This window comes from Stegostoma tigrinum, chromosome 8, assembly GCF_030684315.1.
Source record: "Stegostoma tigrinum isolate sSteTig4 chromosome 8, sSteTig4.hap1, whole genome shotgun sequence".
In the NCBI taxonomy this organism is placed as follows: Eukaryota; Metazoa; Chordata; class Chondrichthyes; order Orectolobiformes; family Stegostomatidae; genus Stegostoma; species Stegostoma tigrinum.
Window position 1 is genome coordinate 32,926,132 of NC_081361.1, and position 24,635 is coordinate 32,950,766.

Sequence of the window (24,635 nt, forward strand, 5' to 3'; positions counted from 1 at the left end):
CAACACTATCACTGGCAGTACTTTCTAGACCCCTACCATTCTCTATGTGAAAAAGCTTGTCCCTCTCACATCTGCTTTGAACTTGCCCCTCTCACCTCAAATACGTGCCACCTTGTATTAGACATTTCAATTCTAGGAAAAAGATTCTGACTATCAACCCCATCTATGCATCTCATAATTTTATGGACTTTTATCATGTCTCCCCTCAGACTTTGCCACTCCAGAGAAAACAACCAAAGTTTTTCTAGCATCTCCTAATAGCTCATACCTTCTAACCCAGGGACCATCCTGGTACACGTCTTTGCACACTCTCCAGATCCTCCCCGTAATGTGGGAACCATAATTGAATACAAAACTCCAAGTGTGGCCTAACCAAAGTTGCAACATGACTTCTTGCCTTTTGTACTCAATTCCCCAACCCATAAAGGCAAACATGCCATACACCTTCTTTACTAACTTATTGATGTTTGTGGTTGCTTGTAGGGAATTGAAATCATCATGCAATCATGCAATGGTCCAGTGGTATTATTGCTGGACTGTTAACCCAGAGACCCAGATAACATTCTGGGGACCAGGGTTCACATCCCACCACAGCAGATGGCGGAATTTGAATTCAATAAATATCTGGAATTAACAATCTAATGATGACTGTGAATCCATTGCTGATTGTCAGAAAAATCCATTTGGTTCACCAATGCCCTTTAGGGAAGGAAATTGTAATTTTTACTTGGTTTGACCTACATGCAACTCCAGACCCAAAGCAATGTGGGTGACTCTTAACTGCCCTCTGGGCAATTAGGGATGGACAAGAAATGCTGCCTTGCCAGTGACAGCCTCATCCTGTGAATGAATAAAGAAAAAAAATTGGTGGAGTTTAACAAAGTATCCAACATTAACATTTTCAGAACCACCAATGTATATAACACTGCTTTCCTGTCAAAGATGGCAGCAAAATAGCTGAACTTCCACCTCCCAGTTCAACACAGCTATCATTCACTTGTAGGATCAGATAACCTACCCATCACTTGCCTAATTCCCAAAAGGCATAGAGAACATAGAACATAGAACAGTACAGCACAGAACAGGCCCTTCAGCCCACGATGTTGTGCCGACCATTGATCCTCATGTATGCACCCTCAAATTTCTGTGAGCATATGCATGTCCAGCAGTCTCTTAAATAACCCCAATGACCTTGCTTCCACAACTGCTGCTGGCAACGCATTCCATGGTCTCACAACTCTCTGTGTAAAGAACCCGCCTCTGACATCCCCTCTATACTTTCCTCCAACCAGCTTAAAACTATGACCCCTTGTACTAGCCATTTCTGCCCTGGGAAATAGTCTCTGGCTCTCAACTCTATCTATGCCTCTCATTATCTTGTATACCTCAATTAGGTCCCCTCTCCTCCTCCTTTTCTCCAATGAAAAGAGACCGAGCTCAGTCAACCTCTCTTCATAAGATAAGCCCTCCAGTCCAGGCAGCATCCTGGTAAACCTCCTCTGAACCCTCTCCAAAGCATCCACATCTTTCCTATAATAGGGCGACCAGAACTGGACACAGTATTCCAAGTGCGGTCTAACCAAAGTTTTATAGAGCTGCAACAAGATCTCACGACTCTTAAACTCAATCCCCCTGTTAATGAAAGCCAAAACACCATATGCTTTCTTAACAACCCTGTCCACTTGGGTGGCCATTTTAAGGGATCTATGTATCTGCACACCAAGATCCCTCTGTTCCTCCACACTGCCAAGAATTCTATCCTTAATCCTGTACTCAGCTTTCAAATTCGACCTTCCAAAATGCATCACCTCGCATTTATCCAGGTTGAACTCCATCTGGAACCTCTCAGCCCATCTCTGCATCCTGTCAATGTCCTGCTGCAGCCTACAACTGCCCTCTGTACTGTCAATGACCCCTCCGACCTTTGTGTCATCTGCAAACTTGCTGGCCCATCCTTCAATCCCCTCATCCAAGTCATTAATAAAAATTACAAACAGTAGAGGCCCAAGGACAGAGCCCTGTGGAACCCCACTCACCACTGACTTCCAGGCAGGATATTTTCCTTCTACTACCACTCGCTGTCTTCTGTTGGCCAGCAAATTCTGTATCCAGGCAGCTAAATTCCCCTGTATCCCATTCCTCCTGACCTTCTGAATAAGCCTACCATGGGGAACCTTATCAAATGCCTTACTGAAGTCCATATACACCACATCCACAGCTCGACCCTCATCAACTTTTCTAGTCACATCCTCAAAAAACTCGATAAGGTTTGTGAGGCATGACCTACCTCTCACAAAGCCGTGTTGACTGTATTTGATCAAGCCATGCTCTTCCAGATGGTCATAAATCCTATCCCTCAGAATCCTTTCTAACACCTTGCAGACAACAGATGTGAGACTTACTGGTCTGTAATTGCCGGGGATTTCCCTATTTCCTTTCTTGAAGAGAGGAATTACATTTGCCTCTCTCCAGTCCTCAGGTACGACTCCAGTGGAGAGCGAAGATGCAAAGATCTTCACAAGTGGCGAAGCAATTGCATTTCTTGCTTCCCAAAGCAGCCGAGGACAAATCTGGTCCGGGCCTGGCGACTTGTCAATCTTAATATTTGACAAAACTTTCAGCACATCAGCTTCCTCTATCTCTATCCATTCCAGCATGCACACCTGCTCTTCAAAGGTTTCATTCACTACAAACTTTGTTTCTTTCGTAAAGACAGAAGCAAAAAACTCATTTAGGGCTTCCCCTACCTCCTCAGACTCCACACACAAGTTCCCTATGCTATCCCTGATCGGCCCTACTCTTTCTTTGACCATTCTCTTATTCCTCACATAAGTGTAAAATGCCTTTATGTTTTCTCTGATTTGTTCTGCCAAGCCTTTCTCCTGCCCCCTCCTGGCTCTCCTCAGACCATTTTTGAGCTCCTTCCTTGCCTGCGTGTAATCCTCTCTAGCTGAACTTGACCCTAGCTTCCTCCACCTTATGTAAGCTACCTTCTTCCTTTTCACAAGAAGCTCCACCGCTCTCGTCATCCAAGGTTCCTTTATCTTACCCCTTCTTGCCTGTCTCAGAGGGACATATTTACTCATCACTCGCAACAACTGTTCCTTAAACAGTCTCCACATGTCTATAGTTCCCTTACCATGGAACAATTGCTCCCAGTCCATCCTATTCAGCATTTTGCAAACAAGTGTTAATGGCCTTCTTAAGTACTTAAATTGGCTTCCAGCTATATTGATGCCGTTGCTGTTTTCCTGACAGCTATTAGTTCTGTTGTCAGTGTCCATTGTTGGCTACTCCTAATTGTTTGCTTCCACCCAATCCTTTGGCCCTTCCTGTTGCAAAATTTGCTTTGGGGGCTCAAAAACTAAATTCTAGCCCCAGAATTTGATTCTCCAGTTTTTGATGGAATTGGCAATTATTCTGCCTGGAAGTCAGTGGTGAGTGGAGTTCCACAGGGCTCTGTCCTTGGGCCTCTACTGTTTGTAATTTTTATTAATGACTTGGACGAGGGAATTGAAGGATGGGTCAGCAAGTTTGCAGACGACACAAAGGTCGGAGGTGTTGTTGACAGTGTAGAGGGCTGTTGTAGGCTGCAGCGGGACATTGACAGGATGCAGAGATGGGCCGAGAGGTGGCAGATGGAGTTCAACCTGGATAAATGCGAGGTGATGCATTTTGGAAGGTCGAATTTGAAAGCTGAGTACAGGATTGAGGATAGGATTCTTGGCAGCGTGGAGGAAAAGAGGGATCTTGGTGTGCAGATACATAGATCCCTTAAAATGGCCACCCAAGTGGACAGGGTTGTTAAGAAAGCATATGGTGTTTTGGCTTTCATTAACAGGGGGATTGAGTTTAAGAGTCGTGAGATCTTGTTGCAGCTCTATAAAACTTTGGTTAGACCGCACTTGGAATACTGCGTCCAGTTCTGGTCGCCCTATTATAGGAAAGATGTGGATACTTTGGAGAGGGTTCAGAGGAGGTTTACCAGGATGCTGCCTGGACTGGAGGGCTTATCTTATGAAGAGAGGTTGACTGAGCTCGGTCTCTTTTCATTGGAGAAAAGGAGGAGGAGAGGGGACCTAATTGAGGTATACAAGATAATGAGAGGCATAGATAGAGTTGATAGCCAGAGACTATTTCCCAGGGCAGAAATGGCTAGCATGAGGGGTCATAGTTTTAAGCTGGTTGGTGGAAAGTATCGAGGGGATGTCAGAGGCAGGTTCTTTACGCAGAGAGTTGTGAGACCATGGAATGCGTTGCCAGCAGCAGTTGTGGAAGCAAAGTCATTGGGGTCATTTAAGAGACTGCTGGACATGTATATGGTCACAGAAATTTGAGGGTGCATACATGAGGATCAATGGTCGGCACAACATTGTGGGCTGAAGGGCCTGTTCTGTGCTGTACTGTTCTATGTTCTATATCATTGATAACTCAAACTCTTTTGATTGTGAAAAAACTCGACATTTTTTTATTTGTGCTTTTAATTTGCAGTGGGAGACTGCTAAAAGATGGTCTCCCAGAAAGATGGAGATGCAAAGCTCCATATCAAAAAGCAATTATTTTTAATCTACTTGGGAATAATTTACTCATTGAGATGGCAAGAACAAAGACATCTGCAATGCCACATACGGGGTATATATCTTTTAAAAATCTAATATGGCTTTACATAGAAGCTTCAAGTAAATATTTTCTGGGATGAGAGAATAGTTTTTTTCAGACAGTGGTGGATTCCAGAATCCAAGTTTAGTTCTACAAGCACTGAGGTGTCCACTCTGTCACACCATCACAACAAGGATCTCACAAGTCTCTTCTGGCCTTTTCTGTATGACAAAATCTCTCAAGAAAATGCTTTGCGCTTGTCAAAACCTGAAACTAATAAACAGATACATATGGACAATGTTCAACAGTTTAGGTTAAGAATCAAAAGGCCATTTAGAAGAATACTAACCATGTACACAAGATAAGTTCAATTTACAAACTCTTGGCTCACTTTGTGGACTACAGGAGGTTTATGTTGTCATTACTATGTAATCACCTCAATGTGGTCCCTAACAGTTATTATTGTGTTGATCCTGGTTCTCATCATTAATGTTATTTTCAGGTAATGCCTAATAAATAATGAAGAATTTACTTAATAAGTAATTTACAGAAATTGCTGAATTAACAGAATTGCTGACTTAATTTAAGTGGTACACAATACAATGGAGAAATACATCCTGATTGTGAGTAATTAGTAGTTTATTTTGAAAAGCAAATGTGATTTAGGAATTGTGGCTCTCAACTGATTTGGATTGTGTGGATACTCTGATTTCATTGATGAAAAGCATCAGTTCCACTTGTCCACAAAATGGGAAGAAATAAATATTGAATTTCCAGTGACAGATTGATCTGTTAATATTGCCCCTCAAGCCAGCAATCTGGAAGTTTCTAAAGTTCTTTAAGTGCAAGAATTTTGTCTGCCTGTAAATCTCTTGATGACATCTGTATTTTCCAGATTTTTGATTATATAATGATTTCATTTTTGTGGAACTGAATGAGCTCCATCTCAAACACTAATATCTCAACATTTAAGGAAAGGGAAGGGGTAGGGGATAAGGGAACTTGTCAATGGAAAGCAGATGGATGATGATGGGATCGTGTAGGGGGATGGGCTTAGATTAGTTCACAGGTCGGCGCAACATTGAGGGCTAAAGGTCCCGTTCTGCGTTGTATTGTTCTATGTTCTAATGGGATCATGCAAATTGCCTACAATGGGACTAAGGCTGAGACCCATTGCAGATCTGCAGAAATAATAGAAAGCTGTTGTGCTGAACGTTTACCCTAATCCTAAAGTCTGTCTAACCTTAAACCCTACCTTATACTATCATCCATATGCCTATCTAATAGCTGCTTAAATGCCCCTAATGAGGCCGATTCCATTACACTGTCCGGCAATGCATTCCATGACCCGACCACACTCTGAGTAAAGAACCTACCTCTGACGTCTCCCCTGTATCTGCCTCCACTCACTTTAAAACTATACCCCTTCGTAATAGCTAACTCCACTCTCGGAAAATGTCTCTGGCTCTCCACTCTCTCTATATCTCTGATCATTTTGTACACCTCGATCAAGTCACCTCTTATCCTTCGTTGTTCTAAAGAGAAAAGCCCTAGCTCTCTCAACCTTTCCTCATAAGACCTCCCCTCCATTCCAGGCAACATCCTGGTAAATCTCCTCTGCACCTTTTCCAATGCTTCCACTTCTTTCCTGTAATGAGGTGACCAGAACTGGACACAATACTCCATATGTGGCTGAACCAGGCTTTTGTATAGCTGGAATATAACTTCACGGCTCTTGAACTCAATCCCTCTATTAATGAAAGCTAACACACCATAGGCCTTCTTAACAACTCTATCCACCTGGGTGACAGTTTTCAGGGAACTGTGAACATGAACCCCAAGATCCCTCTGCTCCTCCACACTGTCAAGAATCTTTCTGTTAACCCTGTATTCTGCTTTCAAATTTGTCCTTCCAAAATGAATCATCTCACACTTTTCAGGGTTAAACTCCATCCGCCACTCTCAATGTCCGTTTGTAACCTAGAACAGCCCTCCGCACTGTCCACAACGCGACTCACCTTTGTATCATCTGCGAAGTTACTAATCCACCTTTCCACTCCTTCACCCAAATCATTTACAAAAATCACAAATAGAAGAGGACCCAGAACAGATCCTTGTGGTAAAGCCCTCGTAACTGAGCACCATGTTGAATATTTTTGTCCACTACTACCCTTTGTCTTCTCAGGGTCAGCTAATTTTGAATCCAATCTGCCGCATTTCCCCTTATCCCATTGCCATCTTACCTTCTGCATGAACCTACTGTGAGGAACCTTATCAAATGCCTTACCTAAATCCATGTTTACCACATCCGCTGCTCTATCTTCATTCACATGTTTGGTCACCTCTTCAAAGAATTCAATAGGGTTTGTGAGGCAGGATCTAACCCTCACAAATCCATGCTGACTATCACAAATCAAACTGTGCCTTTCCATGTGATCATAAATCCTAACTCTCAAAGCCCTTTCCAATAATTTGCCCATCACTGACGTAAGACTATCTGGCCTGTGATTTCTGGGGTTATCCCTATTTCCTTTTTTGTACAAGGGAATGACGTTTGCCACTCTCCAATCTTCCGGCACTATACTTGTGGACAGTGAGGACGAAAAGATCATCGTCAAAGGCTCTGTGATCTCTTCCCTCGCTTCGCATACAATCCCACCCAGAACCCCCTCCCCCACCTTAATACTGTAACCCTGCTTTTCCCATGGCCAATCCACCTAACCTGCGCATCTTTGTACCACACAAGGAAATCAGAGTACCTGAAGCGAACCCATGTAGACATGTCAAACTTCACACAGACAGTTGCCCAATGGTGGAATTGAACCTGGGTTCCTCGCACAGTGAGGTAGCAGTACTAACCACTGACCAGTTCTTAGGAAGTGTCACTCAACTTGGAATGTTAACTCTAATTTCTCTCAACAGATGCTGCCAGACCTGCTGAGTTTTTCCAGTCATTTTATGTTTTGGAAGTGCTAACCACTGAGCCACCAAGCCACTCTTCATCTTTTATTCCAGACATTGGAATTTTCTCGTGATAATGGGAACTGCAGATGCTGGAGAATCCAAGATAATAAAATGTGAGGCTGGATGACAACAGCAGGCCCAGCAGCATCTCAGGAGCACAATTTGGAATTTTCTACTTGCCTTTCGAATTGTCTGCTGTATCTACTTACCAGCCCGTGGTAATAAAAACAGGAAGTGCTAGAAAAATTCAGTGTCTTTTGTGTGAGAGATTTAGTTCATGTTTTGACTTCAATACTTTTTGTTGGAACTCAGTAATAATTTGCTGCATTGCTCATGTGAGTGCACTCAAGTTTCTCCGAACACCAGCATCTCAAAGTTTGATACCTTTTAAAAATATTGTGACTTTCAATTCTTATTGCCAAAGTAAATAACCTCACATTTCCCATATCATACTCCACCTGTCACCTTGTTGTCTGTTCAGTTAACCTGTCTATATCACTTTGCAGCCCCATATCCTATACTTCCTTTTCTTGAGTTCTCTGCCAGAAGGCAGGTCTGACCTCCATTAGGTGTAGGGCAAGGTAATAGGTCCTGAATCCACCCCTGCTAGAATGGAGATCGAACATTGTGATGGCGGTGACTCCAATCCAATTTTCTTTGCATTTTCTTTACACCTCGTGGATGACTATGAATCTCTCCCATTCTTTCTATCTGCCATCAGCATGTATGGAAAGGATTTACAAATTGACATTCACCCTGTTTGTCTGACTGACAAACAGACACACCTTTCTCAAATCCTGGAGTGGGACTTGGACCTGAAGCTTTTGACTCGGAGGGACGAATGCTACCCACTGCTCCATGACACTTCAAGCTTGCACAAGGCTCCAGCATGAACAGAAAATTCCTTCAACATTCGCAGGACCCCAGTTTAGGTTATACAATCCTAGGTTTATGTCTGAATTATTAACTTGGATTGTATCACATTATTGCATTACTACTGTTAAGTATGTGAAAACATTAAAAGGTCAAATTGGTCACCTTCTCCTCAAGCTGTGGAATATTCTGAATAATGAATTTGTGTTATATACGTGAACAAATATGGTTAACAAATGGGGTAAGAGGTGACATCAAGCTGTAGAAACCTCACAGAAATACAGTGAGGTAGACATTTAACAGACTGCAGAGCAGAAAAAGACAAAAAAAGCAAAGTACGAAATTACAAAGAAAGTAATAACACAAGTGAAAACTTGCAAAGTATATCAAAGCAAAAAGGGAACCAAGTTTTCAAGTCAATGTCAGCCTGGTAAAGAGAAACTATTTGCAAGACTATGATGGACAAAATAAAATTGGCAGCCTGACTAAATAGCTACTATGTGGTAGAAGAAGATAAAACGCCAGTTGAGTAAAGAAGCATAAACATTCATCAAAGAAAGTTTATTTAATTCAACTGAATAAAGAGTAAGGGAAAAATTAGGACATAGACAAATATTCGATGGATAATTGATTTCCACCTGAGAAATTGGTGAGGAAATTGCAGATATATTTGTCAATTTTGTTCCTCTAGGTTCAGAAATTGTTTGTTTCTGTTGGAAGAGTGCAGATGTCATTATATTATTTGAAAAGGGAGGAAGAAACCCAAATGAATACAGATCTGTCAATTTAACATTCGTTCCAGGAAAATTACTAGATTCTACCATCAGAGAGTGAATGCTTGAACACTTGGATGACTATCAACTGGTCAGTGAGCATATGGATGATGTCAGTACTGATGTCCAGAACACGCCTGATTGGATTGAGTAGCAAAAGTGAAATACTCAAAACTTGAAATAATCTCATTGCATGGATTGGTAATTGGTTGAAATTTAGGAGATTGAGATTAAGGTGGCATTCCATGATTGGTGCGATGTAACATAAGAAGCTTCCAAAAAAATTTACTGGTAGTTCAGCTTTTTACCACATATATTAATAACTTGGATTAAGAATGACAGCATGGTGCATCCAAGATTGCAGATGACACTAACATAAGCATATAAAATGTGGAGATGGGAGTAGGAAGTTACAAATCAGCAAAGGTTAATGAATGGCAAACTGTAGTAGGTATATAAGATTTTTAGGTCTTCAGTCTTAATATCAATTGGTTATATCTTTCATTAAGACACAACACAAATCAATACATTCAGTGTATTACATAATTTCATGGCAGCACTCTACAGTGCTGAATGGTTACCACCCATCCAGTTAGTGGACCGGGAAATGTACTTAAATAGGCTTTATCCCAAACTACACAAGTTAGGTATCTTTGCCTTGATTGCTCAACAACCCATTGTCTTTATTCCACAAAATGAAAGTCATGTGATTCAATATGTTCAACCATTTTGACCACACTACTTTGAACTCTAGTTTTTGGCTTGACCCGCAAGTTTCGACAATTTGTAATCTGCTACAACAGACATGTTTTCCTGATCTTGAACATCATCCTGCAGAGTTATCCTGTTTATCTGAGATAGTAGGAACTGCAGATGCTGGGGAGAATCTGAGATAATAAGGTGTAGAGTTGGATGAACACAGCAGGCCAAGCAGCATTAGAGGAGCAGGAAAGCTGACGTTTTGGGTTTAGACCCTTATCTGCCTTCTTTGGATGGTTCCAAAATTCTAATTATTCCGTGCTGTTGCTTATTTTATTGATCTTTAACAAATATTAACAATTGCTGATGATACTCAGAATCTTTGGCTATTTATTAATCATACGTATTCCCCAAAGAACACCAGCATATGACTGTATTGTCAAACACAGTCTTATCCTTGCAACAGTATAAATGATCATTCAAACAATAATTGGTAACTTATTCCAGGCAGTTGAGATGCATGTGGCACTAGTCAGTATAAGTGGGCCACCATCACAGACTATGATGATGATGGGCATGTTGTATAAATGTGATTCTATTACAGGGCCCAACAAAGGTTGTTCAGCGATGAAGATTCCCCATCAAGTGTAGTCCCACATCTACATCTGAAGAGACCAGCAGCTGGGACACATTGGGTTTCCCATTTTTGTACCATCAGTGTAACTGAACAGTCAATACTACAGGATGTGGCAAGCATTTTATGTCAATGCAATATTCCTGCAGTCACCAGATGCAATGTGATGTATAACCCTATCAGGTTGGCCACCCTTTCATTGGAGGAGCTTATGCAATCAAATAAAAACCAGAAGAACTGCGGATGCTGTAAATCAGGAACAGAAACAGAAGTTGCTGGAAAAGCTCAGCAGGTTAGGCAGCATCTGTGAAGAAAAAAATCAGAGTTACCGTTTCGGGTCTGGCATTCTGAGGAATGGTCACCGGATCCTAAACGTTAACTCCGATTTTTTCTTCACAGATGTTGCCAAACCTGCTGAGCTTTTCCAGCAACTTCTGTTTTTATGCAACCAAAAGCCTGACATGTAGCAGAGTTCATGTCATTAATGGATTTCTCCATTCTCTGCCCAATATTCTGTAATGTCTCAGGAAACTCTAGCATTTGGACACCTATCTCCCACTGTTGTTCCAAGAAGTCCCACTGCTACGTGACACCCACTCCACATATGGTTCTAAATATCAGCCCAGCCGAGCTTGGCAGCCTCTATTCATTATCTTTGTGGACGTGCAAGTTGGTCCAAAGGGCCTGTTTTCATGCTGTAGACCTCTATACCTCTATCTGTGTGATGTGGTTTGGAGGGGGAGGGTTGCTGTGAATGGCTGCTTCAGCTTCTCTCACCTCCCCCTGCTCTCTCACACACACAAGACATCTTATACTGTGCTTTCTACATTTGTGAAACCCCAAAGAAATGAGTGTTTCTGGTGGAAGGTTCAGTTAATTGCTGTGACAGTATTGATTTAGATGCATTCTCCTCCATTGAAGTTGTGCTTGATGGTGCAGTGGTACAATAAGGTTGCTCCTCCACATCTAGTCTTGTAGTAGACATAAGGATTGAGTTCGGACAATTCTCCTCAGTTGCTGATTCCACAGAGCTGTAGCAACTCCATTATGATGGTTTAGCAACAACATGAAGGAGCTGAAGAGGAGGAAACTATTGCTACCAAGTGAATATGGTAAGACCCTTTCATTCCATCATAAGCAAACACCCATGAACCAAATCTGACTTCTTATTGCCGTGACCACTGCCCCTGCAAATTTGAAGGGCTTCCTCCTTCGTGGCTGTCAGCACAATGAGCTGAACCACTTCCCCACCTAAGGTACCCTTTTCTTGAATAATGTGTGTTCGTTTATCCCTTTAACGTCAAAAGCAAGAGAGTCAAGACTGCCAACATAAACAATGGCTCACTCACATGTGCTGTCCATGTCTCCAACGTACTTGTTGTCTGAGCTTTTCCAATACTTGATGGGGTACCCTGGGTACACCTCAGAAACTATTCCTGAGCACCATGTCCCCTAGACTGCAATGTCTGCTAGTGCTGCCTTTGCTGCTTGTGGCACTGGGTTCCAAGACTTCACAGATTGCATTGGGAGGCTGTCATCATGAAGTTGGCGGCATCCCCAAGCTGCAGTAGGGGTGTCTTCTCCCCAGCAAAATGTTGGTATTCCTAACTGGAGTGGCTTTAATAGGAGTCCTAATTATGCAGATCGGCTGCACATCTCTATGGAGTGGTAAGTCACCCAGCACCTCAACCCACCTCTCATGGTGGTAGAAATGCATCAGAAATCTATCCCAACATGACACCCTTTGGTTCACCAGCCTCGTACCAGCTGGGAGTCCGTGAAACTCAGGCCATTTAATCTGTTTCTCTCCACATACATGCTTCCAGATTTGCTGAAAAATTCCAGCATTTTGTGTTCTTTAACAAAGAATGTGCTCCTAAATGTGAAATTCTCTTTCCTGGAAAACAGATAGATCTTTAATAGGTTAGGTAAATCAGTGATAGATAAGGTTACGGGGGCAGCCAAGAAAGCAGATCTGAGACCATATCCAGATCAATTATAATGTTATTGCAAGGTGGAGTATACTTGAAGAGCTGGATAACTTAATCCTGCTCCCAGGTTCAAAGTTTCAATGTCTTGTGTTATTGAAAATTTCACGTTAGTGGAATGAATGTATAAACTAATACTTTATTTAGTTCCAAACATTAAACACAATTAATCAGGTTAATAAAGCATCTTGTGATAATAAAACAAATACATTTAAGAGATGAATAAGACTTTTTGCAAAAATTATATGCTTCCTACCAAAGTAGGAAAGAAAAGCTGCATTTCTAAATAACTTTTCACATTCACTGGATGTCTCAGTGCCAAGAGGAAGATTCCATGACAGCCAATGAAGTGCTTTTTTGATATTTAATCACTGTTATAATGTCTAATTTTGTCCTCAGTTAACTCTGACGCATATCAATTTGATTATGACCAGATCACATTTTTTGGAATGTTGACTGAGGAAAACATATTGGCCAGGACATTAGGGATGATTCAGCTCCTCTTCTTCAAAGTAAAAAACAGTGATGCTTAAAGCTGTTAACAAAAGCTGGGAGCCAAAACCTGGACTGTGTTTTGGTTTCTGTAATTATTTAATAGAAGCAAATACACATTTTTAAACTGTATCTAAATTTATTGTCAAATAACTTTTTAACTACACTCAGATGTCTGCTGTACTGAACTTAATGTGTCCATGCACATGAGCGATAAAGAGTAGACAAAGGAACAGGGATAATTAGCCTATGCTCCATAGCACTAACAGAACTGAGCGTGTGATATAGGAAAGGAGATAGCAGGTTGGGGTCAAAGTTTAGAGGTGGGAGATTGGGAAACCAGTCCCAGCAGTGGCAGAGTTCGGGAGACTTGCTGTCAAAAGTCCCAGAAAATTTTTGTTTTTGAATGGGGTTGGTTTTCTCTGAAAAAGCCAACTAACGTTGCAGTCGGTACCCCGATATGCACTACACAGCCTCTATTTGTACGTATATGGGTCATTTTGAAGTCTCAAGAGCTGCTTAGCTTCTAAAAACTGGTTACTATACAGCTGAATTTAACCCACATAAATTTAAACCTAACTAACAATTAATGGAAAAGACAGAACGTCAATAATGGATTTTCATTATAGCCAATGGTTAACAATTTATCAAATATATTATCAATTATATCAAAACTGGCAATACTCTTAGGAAGTCTAAGATGCACAGGGCAGAGATTCAGTCTAGAACTACAGTGAACTATTTCCCCCTTCTTTAATTTTTGTCCAATGAATGATTTCACTCACTGGAGGTTGATATTTGAGTTTTAAATTATGGAGTCAATGGAGCTTTTGAAGGGTTCTCTTTAGTACTTGGACGAAGTTCCATACAACAGGATGGTAAGCATTTTTGAGAGAGATGCTGCATCAGTTACAGGAAACCCCATCTCTCACCTCCTCACTGAGTTAATTTGCCTGCCATGAAAGTACAGTTCCGGAACTTTAGTTGTTGTTAAACTCCCCAATCTAGGTTATCAGCTAGTCTATAATAATAGTGTTGATTATGTAAGAATGAACTGAACACCACAAATAATCCCTAGTTCAATTATTTAAATGTAGGTTATACCCAATTTATTTCTGGCAACCAGAACAACTTAAAACTGAGACTAAACAGTGTAAAATATTTATTGGGACTGATAGCATGGATGAAGTTTCAGTTGGGAGCATTTATTACTAGAGTAAGACCTTTGTGACCTCGAGGTCCATGACAAATTTGAGAACATCAGCTGGGCTGACTCTTCCAGTGCAGTATTGATGAAGTTCTACGTTATCAGGGATTCTGTGCTTTGCAAGTGAAGTTACAGTGAAGCTGACATGGAGAAAATCCCATGACACAGAAGCACAAAGGAGTTTTCCTTGTAACGTTTCCATAGCCAACATTTATTTTTTCAACCACCACCACCAGCACCAACAGTGATCATTTGTTTAATTTGCTGTTTGTGGAATCTTGCTGTTTGGAATTTGGTTGTTACATTTGATTATTTAACAACAGTATTCCACACCGCATTAAAATTTGTTTTTAAATGCCTCTGGATTTCCTGAGTTAGGTAAACGTAAACATTTTTTTTTGTAAATGAGGCATTATAGATCCTTGCCTTTTGAAAAAAAATCTCCTTATGCTATGCATCTCTATATGGTGAGGTACTAAAGCATGACTTACTGACTTGTAAGTCATTGTTCTTCATCAGCCCACTATCAACACAAATGGACATAATTAAATCAAATGCACGATGCTGGAAGATTGTGATTGGTTAGAAATTAATTGGATTTAACTGTTCTTATTTAAAAAGTACTGCATGAAATATGCAACAGAACAAGGAGGCAGCTGGGCAAGGTACTTACACCACCACCCACATGGCTTGCGCCACCCTGTTCACAGGGCATCATCCTGGTAGGGTACTGGGATGCTCACAAGAGACTGCTAGCCACCAATTAAGAGCATTTAAAGACCACCTAAGGTCTATTGTCAGGGGCTGACCTAAAAGCAGAAAGTGTTTGAGAAAACCAGCAGGTCTGGCAGTGTCACTGGGTCAGAAGGGGAACACTCTATCTGAATGGTCCTGCAAAAAGAAAAATGAAAGCTGGACATTGTGAGGACCTGCAGACAAGCGTCGTTCCTGTGTGCTGGAGGAAGAGGTCATCCTTGGTTTGCAGGTGTGTGGCCTCTCAAGAAAGGCCTCTTTAGAACAGCAGGAAAGTTAAGTAGCCTAACATTGTATCTTGCTGTTACTCATTCCTATCTCTTGAGGTACGTCTTGTATCCTCTTCAAAATAACCAGCACTGACACACAGCTATACCTCAGTGTCACCTCACGGACACTATTTAGTTATCTTGCACAAACCCATTTCTCAAATGTGTCACTGTTTGTTTTCACTCCTTGCAGTCACACCTCCAAAGAACTCATTAACCGGTGCAGAGGAGGAAACATTAGGGTAACAGAAGGCATTAAGAAAGGCAGAGACTAATCTCTCAAAAACTTGGTGGCCAAATTAGATATCACAATACCACTTGTGCATGATAGTCACTCCTTTTGAATTGCAGTCACAACTTACTGACTACTGACTGTGATGTCAAGATCTGCACAATTTGGGCTACAAAATCTTTCACTATCTCAGTTCTAATTTGTTTCTTTCATCTCCCCCACAGGTCCTTCAAGGATTGAGGAGGAGGCTGAAGAGACCTCCTAGGGCTGATGAGGGAGCACTGTCACATGATTTGAGCACAATTTACACCAGTGCAGAAATGCACACTGCAGTAAGACATGACACTGAGATAGTCTGATTAACACATGATGAAGAGCAGAAAACGTGAGTAGGAGCAGCAGCAGAAAACATATGAGGCTGTGGCTACACTTCCAAGGGCACTGTGCACTTTGAGAGAGATTAGAGGAGTCCATCTCTACACGGAGTGTAATGTACCACACGTATCTGTACTGATGTTCTCATCCATGGAAAGTGGTCACCTTTACAAAACATCAGACATCAGGCACAGCAGATAACTGAATACATGCAGAATCGAGCTGTCACTTTACACAGAGTGAAGGAAAATCTCACATTGTTGCACTCCAGTGAGGCCTGAATTTGAAAGTGCAGGTTGGCCATGAGCGGGAAGGGAGGCAAAGGGCAAATCGAAGTGGAGTCTCTTCAGAAGGAGCTCCCACTTCTCATCCCTAGATCCACTTGCCTCACCCCAGAGACTCCCACATTGTTTTCTGCCCCAATGGCAGAGACTCCCTTGGCACAGGCATGGTAGTCTTTAACGGAATTGTCATGGGTTCTTAAAATCGAGCAGATGTCTAACATGGACACCAAAGATAATAGAGTGGGGAGTGGGTAGCCTGCCTCCACCTCTGCTGAAGCCACAGGTCACTGTATTCCTTACAGAAAGCAGAAGATGAAGGCCTATCAGTTGCACAAGGAAGGATCACTGGGCCCGAAACATGAACTCTGTTTTTTCCTTCACAGATGCTGCCAGACCTGCTGGGCTTTTCCAGCAACTTTGTTTTTGTTCCTGGATTACAATTAGGTGCTGTATGTGGTGATGTGTCCCATGTATCTTGAGTTTGTGAGATCATCGTACGGTAAGTTAAACAACTGTCATTTCTGCTGAAAAAGGAGCACTTTGTGAAGGGTGAGAAGCTGATGCATAAGTCCTGTGGGCACAAGTCTTTCATATAAGCAGGGCACTTACTTTTAAAATGATAATTCTGCATTAAAGATATAAGTAATTGGACACTTACATATTTAAATGACTGGCCCATAAGCTCCATTGAGGGTTCCCACACACCTTGATAAAAGTCTCAACGAGGCAGTAAAATCATGTTGGTTTTCCAACATGTTAACACATTTTTAGGGATTTAATCCGGCACCAGAATCCATTTCCCCTAGTCAGTTAAAATTCTTTCCATAATGTCAGTAGGTATTTCAGAGGTAAATTTGATAACAAGAAAGTAAACCTGAAGTTTTGTTAAAATACTGAATTTGTTTTGAATCAAGCACAAAACAGATTCAAGTAGTATGAAGACTAAACTTTCAAATCAACTCTTACTAAACCAAGTTTTACTTGCTCCCATTAGGAATTGTTGTGTGCAATGCTGAGAATATTATGGTATTTAACGACAGTCACCAGCAATGTTATTCTTTTCTTTCATCTTGATCTCAAGCTTTAACAACTCTTGATAAAACGTTTCAGCTGTTTCAACACTGATGTCCATCTAGGAAGAAGACAAATGGCCCATTATCTCAGACAGAGCAGCACAATTATTTCCGCTAATTTAAAACGAAGAAATTCCTGATATTCTTCTAAGTAGTAATGTTGTCCGAAATTGGTTTGTGGGGACAATTTCTCAGGTAGCAACAGTCCTGATCGATTTGGATTAATCTTGATTATAATATTGAAACATAGAAAAATGTTTATTTTACCAAGTATTCAATTTAGAGTTGTAACACCTGTTGTTTCATCCAAATATCATAAAATCCAATACCAGAACTATTACTTTTTGTTGTAAATAGAAGGAGTTATAATTCCAGTGGTAACATTCACTGCATTTTCTGTACTCTATTTATAATCACTGACCTTGCATGGGGTTACGTGATTGTTCCCAAATCCAGAAGTACAGCTGAGATATTTCATCATTGGGTCCAGTGACTCTGGCTTCTGTGAGAACAACCAAATCTAGAAAATTGAAAGAGAACAGAAATGGAAGAAGAAGCGCTGTATAAAAACTTTTCTTTCAAAAAAAAAACAACAAACCTGGAAGGAAAGCTTGAACAACATGTGGCATTTCTCTTGTCATGTACCAACTGTTGCATCAAGGGACCCTAGCAAAATTAGAGTCAATGGAAATTTGGGGGAATGCTCTCTGCTAGTTGTAGTCATACTTGGAAAATGGTATGGTTGTTGGAGGTCAGTCATCTCAACTGCAGAATTCCTCAGGGTAAATATTTTCTAACAATCACCTTTCGCTGTTTCATGAATGAGCTTCCCTCCATCGTAAGGTCAGTAATGGGGATTCTGCTGATAACTGCACAATGTTCAGCAGCATTTGTGATCATTTCAGATACCGAAGTAATCCGTGTTCAAATGTAGCAAGACCAGGCTTGGGCTGACAAGTGGCAAGTAACATTTGCAGCACAAATGCAAGGACCTTTGCCAATGAAAGAGAATCTCATCATCGCTCCTGGTCACTCATTTGTACTACCACCAATGAATTCCCCACTTCACCACAGTCCTACCAGACCGATGGGTTATTTAATGACAGTATCCACAGAGCAATCATTTATTAGAAAGAGTCTTGCTACATTTGAACATGGAGGGAAGGTCATTCATGAAGCAGCAAAAGGTGATTGGGTTCAGAATACCATCCTGAGGAGTTCTTAAACAGCTTTTGTGGTGAAGTGGTATTACCCCTGCCTCTGAAACAGTGGGTCCAGGTTAAAGTCCTACCTGTTCCAGAGGTATGTAATGACACTGCTGAACAGGTTTATTAGAAAATATTTACCCTGAGGAATTCCTGCAGCTGAGATGACTGACCTCCAACAACCACACCATCTTCCTGTTTGCTAGATACAACTACGAGTAGCAGAGAGTATTCTCCATAAAGGTCAGTGCTTCAAACAAGGGGAGAGACTGAGAAGGAGAGTCCTTCATGGTTACCTCAGCTAATGTGGAAACTGAATCTATGCTGTCAGTATTACTGTTCATTGCAAACGAGCCATCCAGCCAACTAAGCTAAATGACATCCTCCCCACTATCAACAAAGCAGCTCGCACAACATTCAAGGTTATTGGTCAGGCTACATACCAATGCCTCTGTCCCATTGTAAGGGCTCAGTGTAAACGAATTTATGAATACACGAATCTGAAAAATAGAACAAATAACAAACATTGTCAAATGTGCAAACTCATCAAAGCAACTGCTCTGAATGGTTTGGAAATTTGAGATATTTTACTCACCAACCACATAATGGGTGTAATTAATGTCCAGAAGAAAGGAGAAAAGATACCATAGGTCAAATTAGTCAGAACAAGACCTGGACAGACCACACTAGAAAACAGACCCTGGAAGTAAGAGCAGGTGTAAGGATTAAGTTAACAATGTATGCGGCCAATTCCAAAATCTTCCGTCACATTTGAAGACAGCAGTATGCTGTGACCACAAACATTCACTGATAAGATGTTCTTTCAGTAATGAAACCAAGTACAAGGACAAATTCCTCCCACGACAAGACGTGTCACCCAAACTATAACTCCAGTCAAAAATAGCTTTGAGCATCAAAAGAGTTGTGAATTTTTAGGTTAACCAGGAATGATTTCTCTTCAAGTTTTTTGACAATGAAGGTGAACTTGCCTTTACCTTATATTGCTATGGAAGATAATAGCAGCATTGTATGAACTCCTATAAACATTTCAATTTTCTTCCTCTTTTACTAAACAGTCGATATGCATTTTGTAGATATACTTCTTCCCTCCCTAATCTCACCCTTCGCTCCTTTCAGAGACTGAATTTCATAAGACGTGATAAAAATATGTAACCCGGGGACAAAAATGGGTGAAAAAAATTCAGCTTCTGTACACAACTTGTGCATGGAATCCTTATGGTGTGGAAGCAGAACCTTCTGCCCATTAAGTCTTTCAAACAGTTTCCCATCCTGTCAGAGACCCAACCTTATCCCTGTAATCCTGCATTTCCCGTGGCTAATTCACCTAGCTTGCACATCCCTGGACACTATGGTCATGCTAAAATGCCCGAACTACACATCCTTGGGCTGTGGGAGGAAACCTGAGCACCCAGAGGAAACCCATGCAGACACCGGGAGCCTATGCAAACTCCACACAGACATTTGCCCTTGGGCGAGTTCAAACCCAATTCCTTGGTGCTGTGAGGGAACAGTGCTAACCACTGAACCACCATGCTGCACACATATACACACAGACTAATCCAACTGACAGGAAAGTTGAGGAGGGAAACACAATACACGAAGTTCCTTGGCTTACACTGATATAGTCTTTGATGGGTAGGAAGAAAATCTTTGACATCCCAATTAATTTGTAAACACTTCTTCAGGTTCTTAAGACAGGCTAATAAACAGGCTCATTTAGGAAATTATTTTCAGAATTGTTTGTAAGTTGTTAAAGCTTGTACATGAATCAATGTTACTTTAAATAAACAGGTTGCTTAGATTTATAAACAAGTCTCATCACAGTCTTTAAATTGTCATGAAAGTGAGTTGCAACAATTGGTACCAAATTTACCTTGTTATTATAGTGCTTGTTCAAACATACACTCAGTAGATCAGTTGCATATTTAGAAGAACTGTATGATTCCTGGCCTTGACTATGTTGGTAGTCTGTCAGACTGAAGGCAGATTTCCTTGCATTGCTAGAAGATGTCCAAACTACATGTGACACACAGCCAGCTTGACAGAGTAAAGGCTCCAGGTTGCGAATCTAAGAGTAGATATTCTTCATATTAGAAATAACAGTTTGGCTGTACATCATAATTTGCATTGTTTCCATCTCTTCAATTTTTTTACGATGGTTTTCCATTTCTCATGATTGCCTTGTAAACGATCAAGATATGAAATTCACACATTTTAGTCAGATGGGATGCTTCCTTAAAAATGTATAAATCTCCACCAACTGAAGAAGGATCCCGACCCAAAACGTCGGCTTTCCTATTCCTCTGATGCTGTCTAGCTTTCTGTGTTCCACCAGCTCCACACTTTGTTATTTCTGACTCGAGCATCTGCAGTTCTTGCTATCTCAACTTAAGGTAATGTGTTTTTCATTTTCGAAAGTTGAATTTGCTTTCTTTGGAGAAACAGAAAGTTAAGACCAAATATTGTAGTGCAATTTATAAGTTTGGGCAGAGAAAAGAAAGGAAATGCCGTGGGTGCATTTTAAATATAAATTAATGCATTTTAGAAGTGAAAATACATGAAGAAATTACGATTTTTATGATCTTAACTTAAAGATATCAATCATTAAATGCCAGAGGTGATGCTTTGGAGGTAGACAGAGTTTGATTGACTTTTTGGTGGCACAAAGCAGGTTTGAAAGTTCTGTTTAGATCCACTTGGAAATAAAGACTATGAACATTCAGATTTAGCTTGACAATGGTTGGGGATGAGGAGGGAGAAAATATGAATAGGAAATTAAGTTTGTGAAATGAGAAGGAGGTGGGACAAAGAGAGGTGAATACAATGAGTTTGATTTCCCCAATAATTTAGTAGGAGGCACTTATGTCTCACCCAAGACAAGATATTGAATAATGTGAATCATAGAATCCCTACAGTGTGGAAACATGTCCTTTGGACCAAAAACAAAGTTGTTGGAAAAGCTCAGCAAGTCTGGCAGCATCTGCGGAGGAGAAAAAAAAAGTTAACGTTTCAGGTCTGGTGACCCTTCCTCAGAACCTGTGGACCAACAAGTCCACACTGCCCCTTCAAACAGCATTCCATCCAGACCCATCCTCTACCCTTTCCCTGTAATCTTGCATTTCCCATAGTTAACACATCTAATCTACACATCCCTGAGCACTATGGGCAATTTAGCATGTCCAATCCAACTAACCTACACATCTTTGGACTGTAGGAAGAAACTGGAACACACAAGGAAACCTATGCAGGCACAGGGAGAATGTGCAAACTCCACACAGACAGTCGCCCAAGGTTGGAATCAAATCTGGGTACCCGGTGCTGTGAGGCAGCAGTGCTAACCACTGAGCCACTATGCTGTTCAACTAATACTGACAACACAGTGGGAGTGGTGCAGTTCATCGATCTCACTATAAATTGGAAGTAAACCTTCTTGTCTGCGGATGAGAGTGCCAAGGAACAGCATGTAGATAAGGAAGAAGGGTGAGGCAAATAAAGATTCTTGGGGACTTTGTGATAATCATATGAATTGGAAACAGAAGCCAGATGAACCTGGATTATAATGGAATTGACTTTTCCCACCTGGATTGGAATCATGTGAGAGTAATTCCACTGCATTAGACAACAGCAGAAATGTGAAGGATGTGCATCTTTTCTGCACAATTCTGACAACCTTGTTCCCACTTGGCCTCCCTTCATTGATCTCACCTGTTTGAGTGAAGGAGAAAACAACGTGGGTACTGAGTTTCTTGGTTGCTTCTTTTACCCCTGCAAGTTCCCTACTGATACCAACACCAGTTTCTTTAAATATTCTACTTCCATCAGGTAATGGCCTGGCGGCATTATCACTGGGCCATTAACGCAGAAATCCAGATAATGCCATGAGGACCTGAGTTCAAATCCTGCCATGGCAGATGGTGGAATTTGAATTCAATGGAAAAAAAATCTGGAATTAAGAATTGATTGTTGACTAATAGTTGATTGTTGGAAAACTAATGTCCTTTAGGGAAAGAAACTGCCATGTTTACCCGAGATAATAAAGTGTGGAGCTCGACGAACACAGCAGGCCAAGCAGCATCTTAGGAGTACAAAAGCTGATGTTTCGGGCCTAGACCCTTCATCAGAAAAAAAGCTTTCCGTCAGCCTTTGTACTCCTAAGATGCTGCTTGGCCTGCTGTGTTCATCCAGCTCCACACTTTGTTATCTCGGATTCTCCAGCATCTGCAGTTCCCATTATCTCTGCCATGCTTACCTGATCCGGCCTAAATTTGACTCCAGACCCACAGCAACGTGGTTGACTCTTAACTGCCCTCTAGTAAGGGCAATAAATGTGATGCTCTCATCCTGCTGAATTTAAAAAAGGTACCTTCTTTAAACTCTCGGTCGACTGCTACATTTTTGTTTTAAATGTATTACAAATACAGGGCCTTTGTTTTAGTGCAGAGTTTCAGTAATAGATTCGGCTGGTAGTTTCTCTGCTTACCTATTGTTTTCTTCGTCTCTCTGGAACTGGTTTGTGGTGTTAAGGGACAAGGTTGACTGGTTAGAGATAGCAAGAACAGAAGATGCTGGTGTCAGAGATAATACAGTTTGGAGCTGGAGGAACACAGCAGGCCAGGCAGCATCAGAGGGGCAGGAAAATTGACATTTTGGGTCGGGATCCTTCTTCAGAAATGGGGAGGGGGAAGGGAGTTGGGAAATAAATAGAGAGGAGGGATGGGGCTGGGGAAGGTAGGTGGGATGATGATAGGTGAAAGTAGGTAAAGAGTGGTGGGGATTGTTCAGTGGGGTGGATGGGTGGGAGAGAAGATAGGGTCGTGTCAGGTCAAGGAGGCGGGGGTGAGAGGGAGGGTAGGAGGTGGGATGAAACCAGGGGTGGGGGAGATTTTAAAACCGGTGAATTCCACGGTTTGGCCATTGGGCTGTAGGCTCCCGAGGTGGAATATGAGGTATTGTTTCTCTAGTTTGCAAGTGGACTCATTGTGACACTGGAGAAGGCCCAGAATAGACGTCACCCAGGAAGGTGGAGGGGGGAGGTAAAATGGTTGGTGACCAGAAGGTGTTGTTTGTCACAAACAGAGAGCAGATGCTCTGCAAAATGGTCTCCAAGTCTTCGCTTGGCCTCAGTGATATAGAGGAGGTCACATTGGGAGCAGCAATACAAAGCACCAAGTTGATGGATGTGCATATGAACCCCTGTGGGATATGGAAGGTTTGTTTTGTGCCTTGAATGGAGGTGAGGGGGAAGATGTAGGGGCAGGTGTAGCACTTCCTGCGGTTGCAGAGAAAGGTGCAGGGCGTGGTGGCGTTAGTGGAGAGTGTGGAGCGGATGAGAGAGTCATGGAGAGAGCAGTCCCTACAAAAGGCAGATAGGGGCGGGAAGAGGAATATCTTTTTGGTTTTCGGGTCGGATTGTAGGTGGCGGAAGTGTAGGTGGTGGAGAATGATACGTTGGATGCAGAGGTTGGTGGGATTATATGTGAGGACAAGGGGAATTCTGACTTAATTTTTGTTGGGACAGGAGGAGGGTATGTGAGGACTTAAGTGTGGGAAATGCAAAAGATGCAGTTGAGGGCGTTTTTGATCAGCGGAAGGGATTAGGTACTGGTTGTTTTCATAATAAAGGCCCTCTTTCCCATTCACCATACAGGTAAGGTAAGGGACATGACGTCACAGGAACTCGCTGTGTATTAGCCCACTTAAATAAAAGTGGCCAATCCAGTCATTATATTAAAAATGCATTTGTTGTAACAGAATTAGTGGTTGAAATTATATGCTTTTTGTTGTTTTTGGAGGTTAATAGAAGATGCTGGTGTCAGAGATAATACAGTGTAGAGCTGGAGGAACACAGCAGGCCAGGCAGCATCAGCGGAGCAGGAAAATTGCAAGCACGTATTGAAGATCCAAAATGGTCAGAGGGTGGTGAAGATGCTTTCTGAAATGGATGTCATCCACTGCACAGGCTCTGATACAACTGAGTTGCCTGTTAGGGTATTTCGGAAGCAGTTCTATCAACTCATACATATACACCTTTTTAACAGGTCTGGAGTAATATATAGACCTGAATGGGCAAGGATAGCAAGTTTCCTTCCCTAAAGAGCATTGGTGAACTATGATGAGTAAAATGAAACCAAGTAAAACTTGGAAATGATGGTACTGGTCTGACCTGGAGTTCCATTTTCAGGTATGCAAGATTC

General features: G+C 41.6%; 1 protein-coding gene across 3 annotated transcripts in view; it reads right to left on the reverse strand.

The window, feature by feature from the left end:
• The window catches only part of hsd17b7 (hydroxysteroid (17-beta) dehydrogenase 7), a 58,395-nt gene that overhangs the window by 23,711 nt on the left and 10,049 nt on the right, over nucleotides 1-24,635 (reverse strand). For 2 of the 3 annotated variants that reach the window (XM_059647777.1, XM_059647779.1), the window contains exons 5-9: nucleotides 20,315-20,509; nucleotides 19,016-19,120; nucleotides 18,864-18,920; nucleotides 17,637-17,735; nucleotides 12,660-17,274 (exon numbers count right to left, since the gene is read on the reverse strand). In XM_059647777.1, coding sequence (XP_059503760.1) covers nucleotides 17,173-17,274; nucleotides 17,637-17,735; nucleotides 18,864-18,920; nucleotides 19,016-19,120; nucleotides 20,315-20,509 — 558 coding nt within the window. In that variant the 3' untranslated portion in view covers nucleotides 12,660-17,172. Of the gene's footprint in view, nucleotides 1-12,659; nucleotides 17,275-17,636; nucleotides 17,736-18,863; nucleotides 18,921-19,015; nucleotides 19,121-20,314; nucleotides 20,510-24,635 lie in introns of those variants that run through there. The other variant, XM_059647778.1, reaches the window with a different exon arrangement.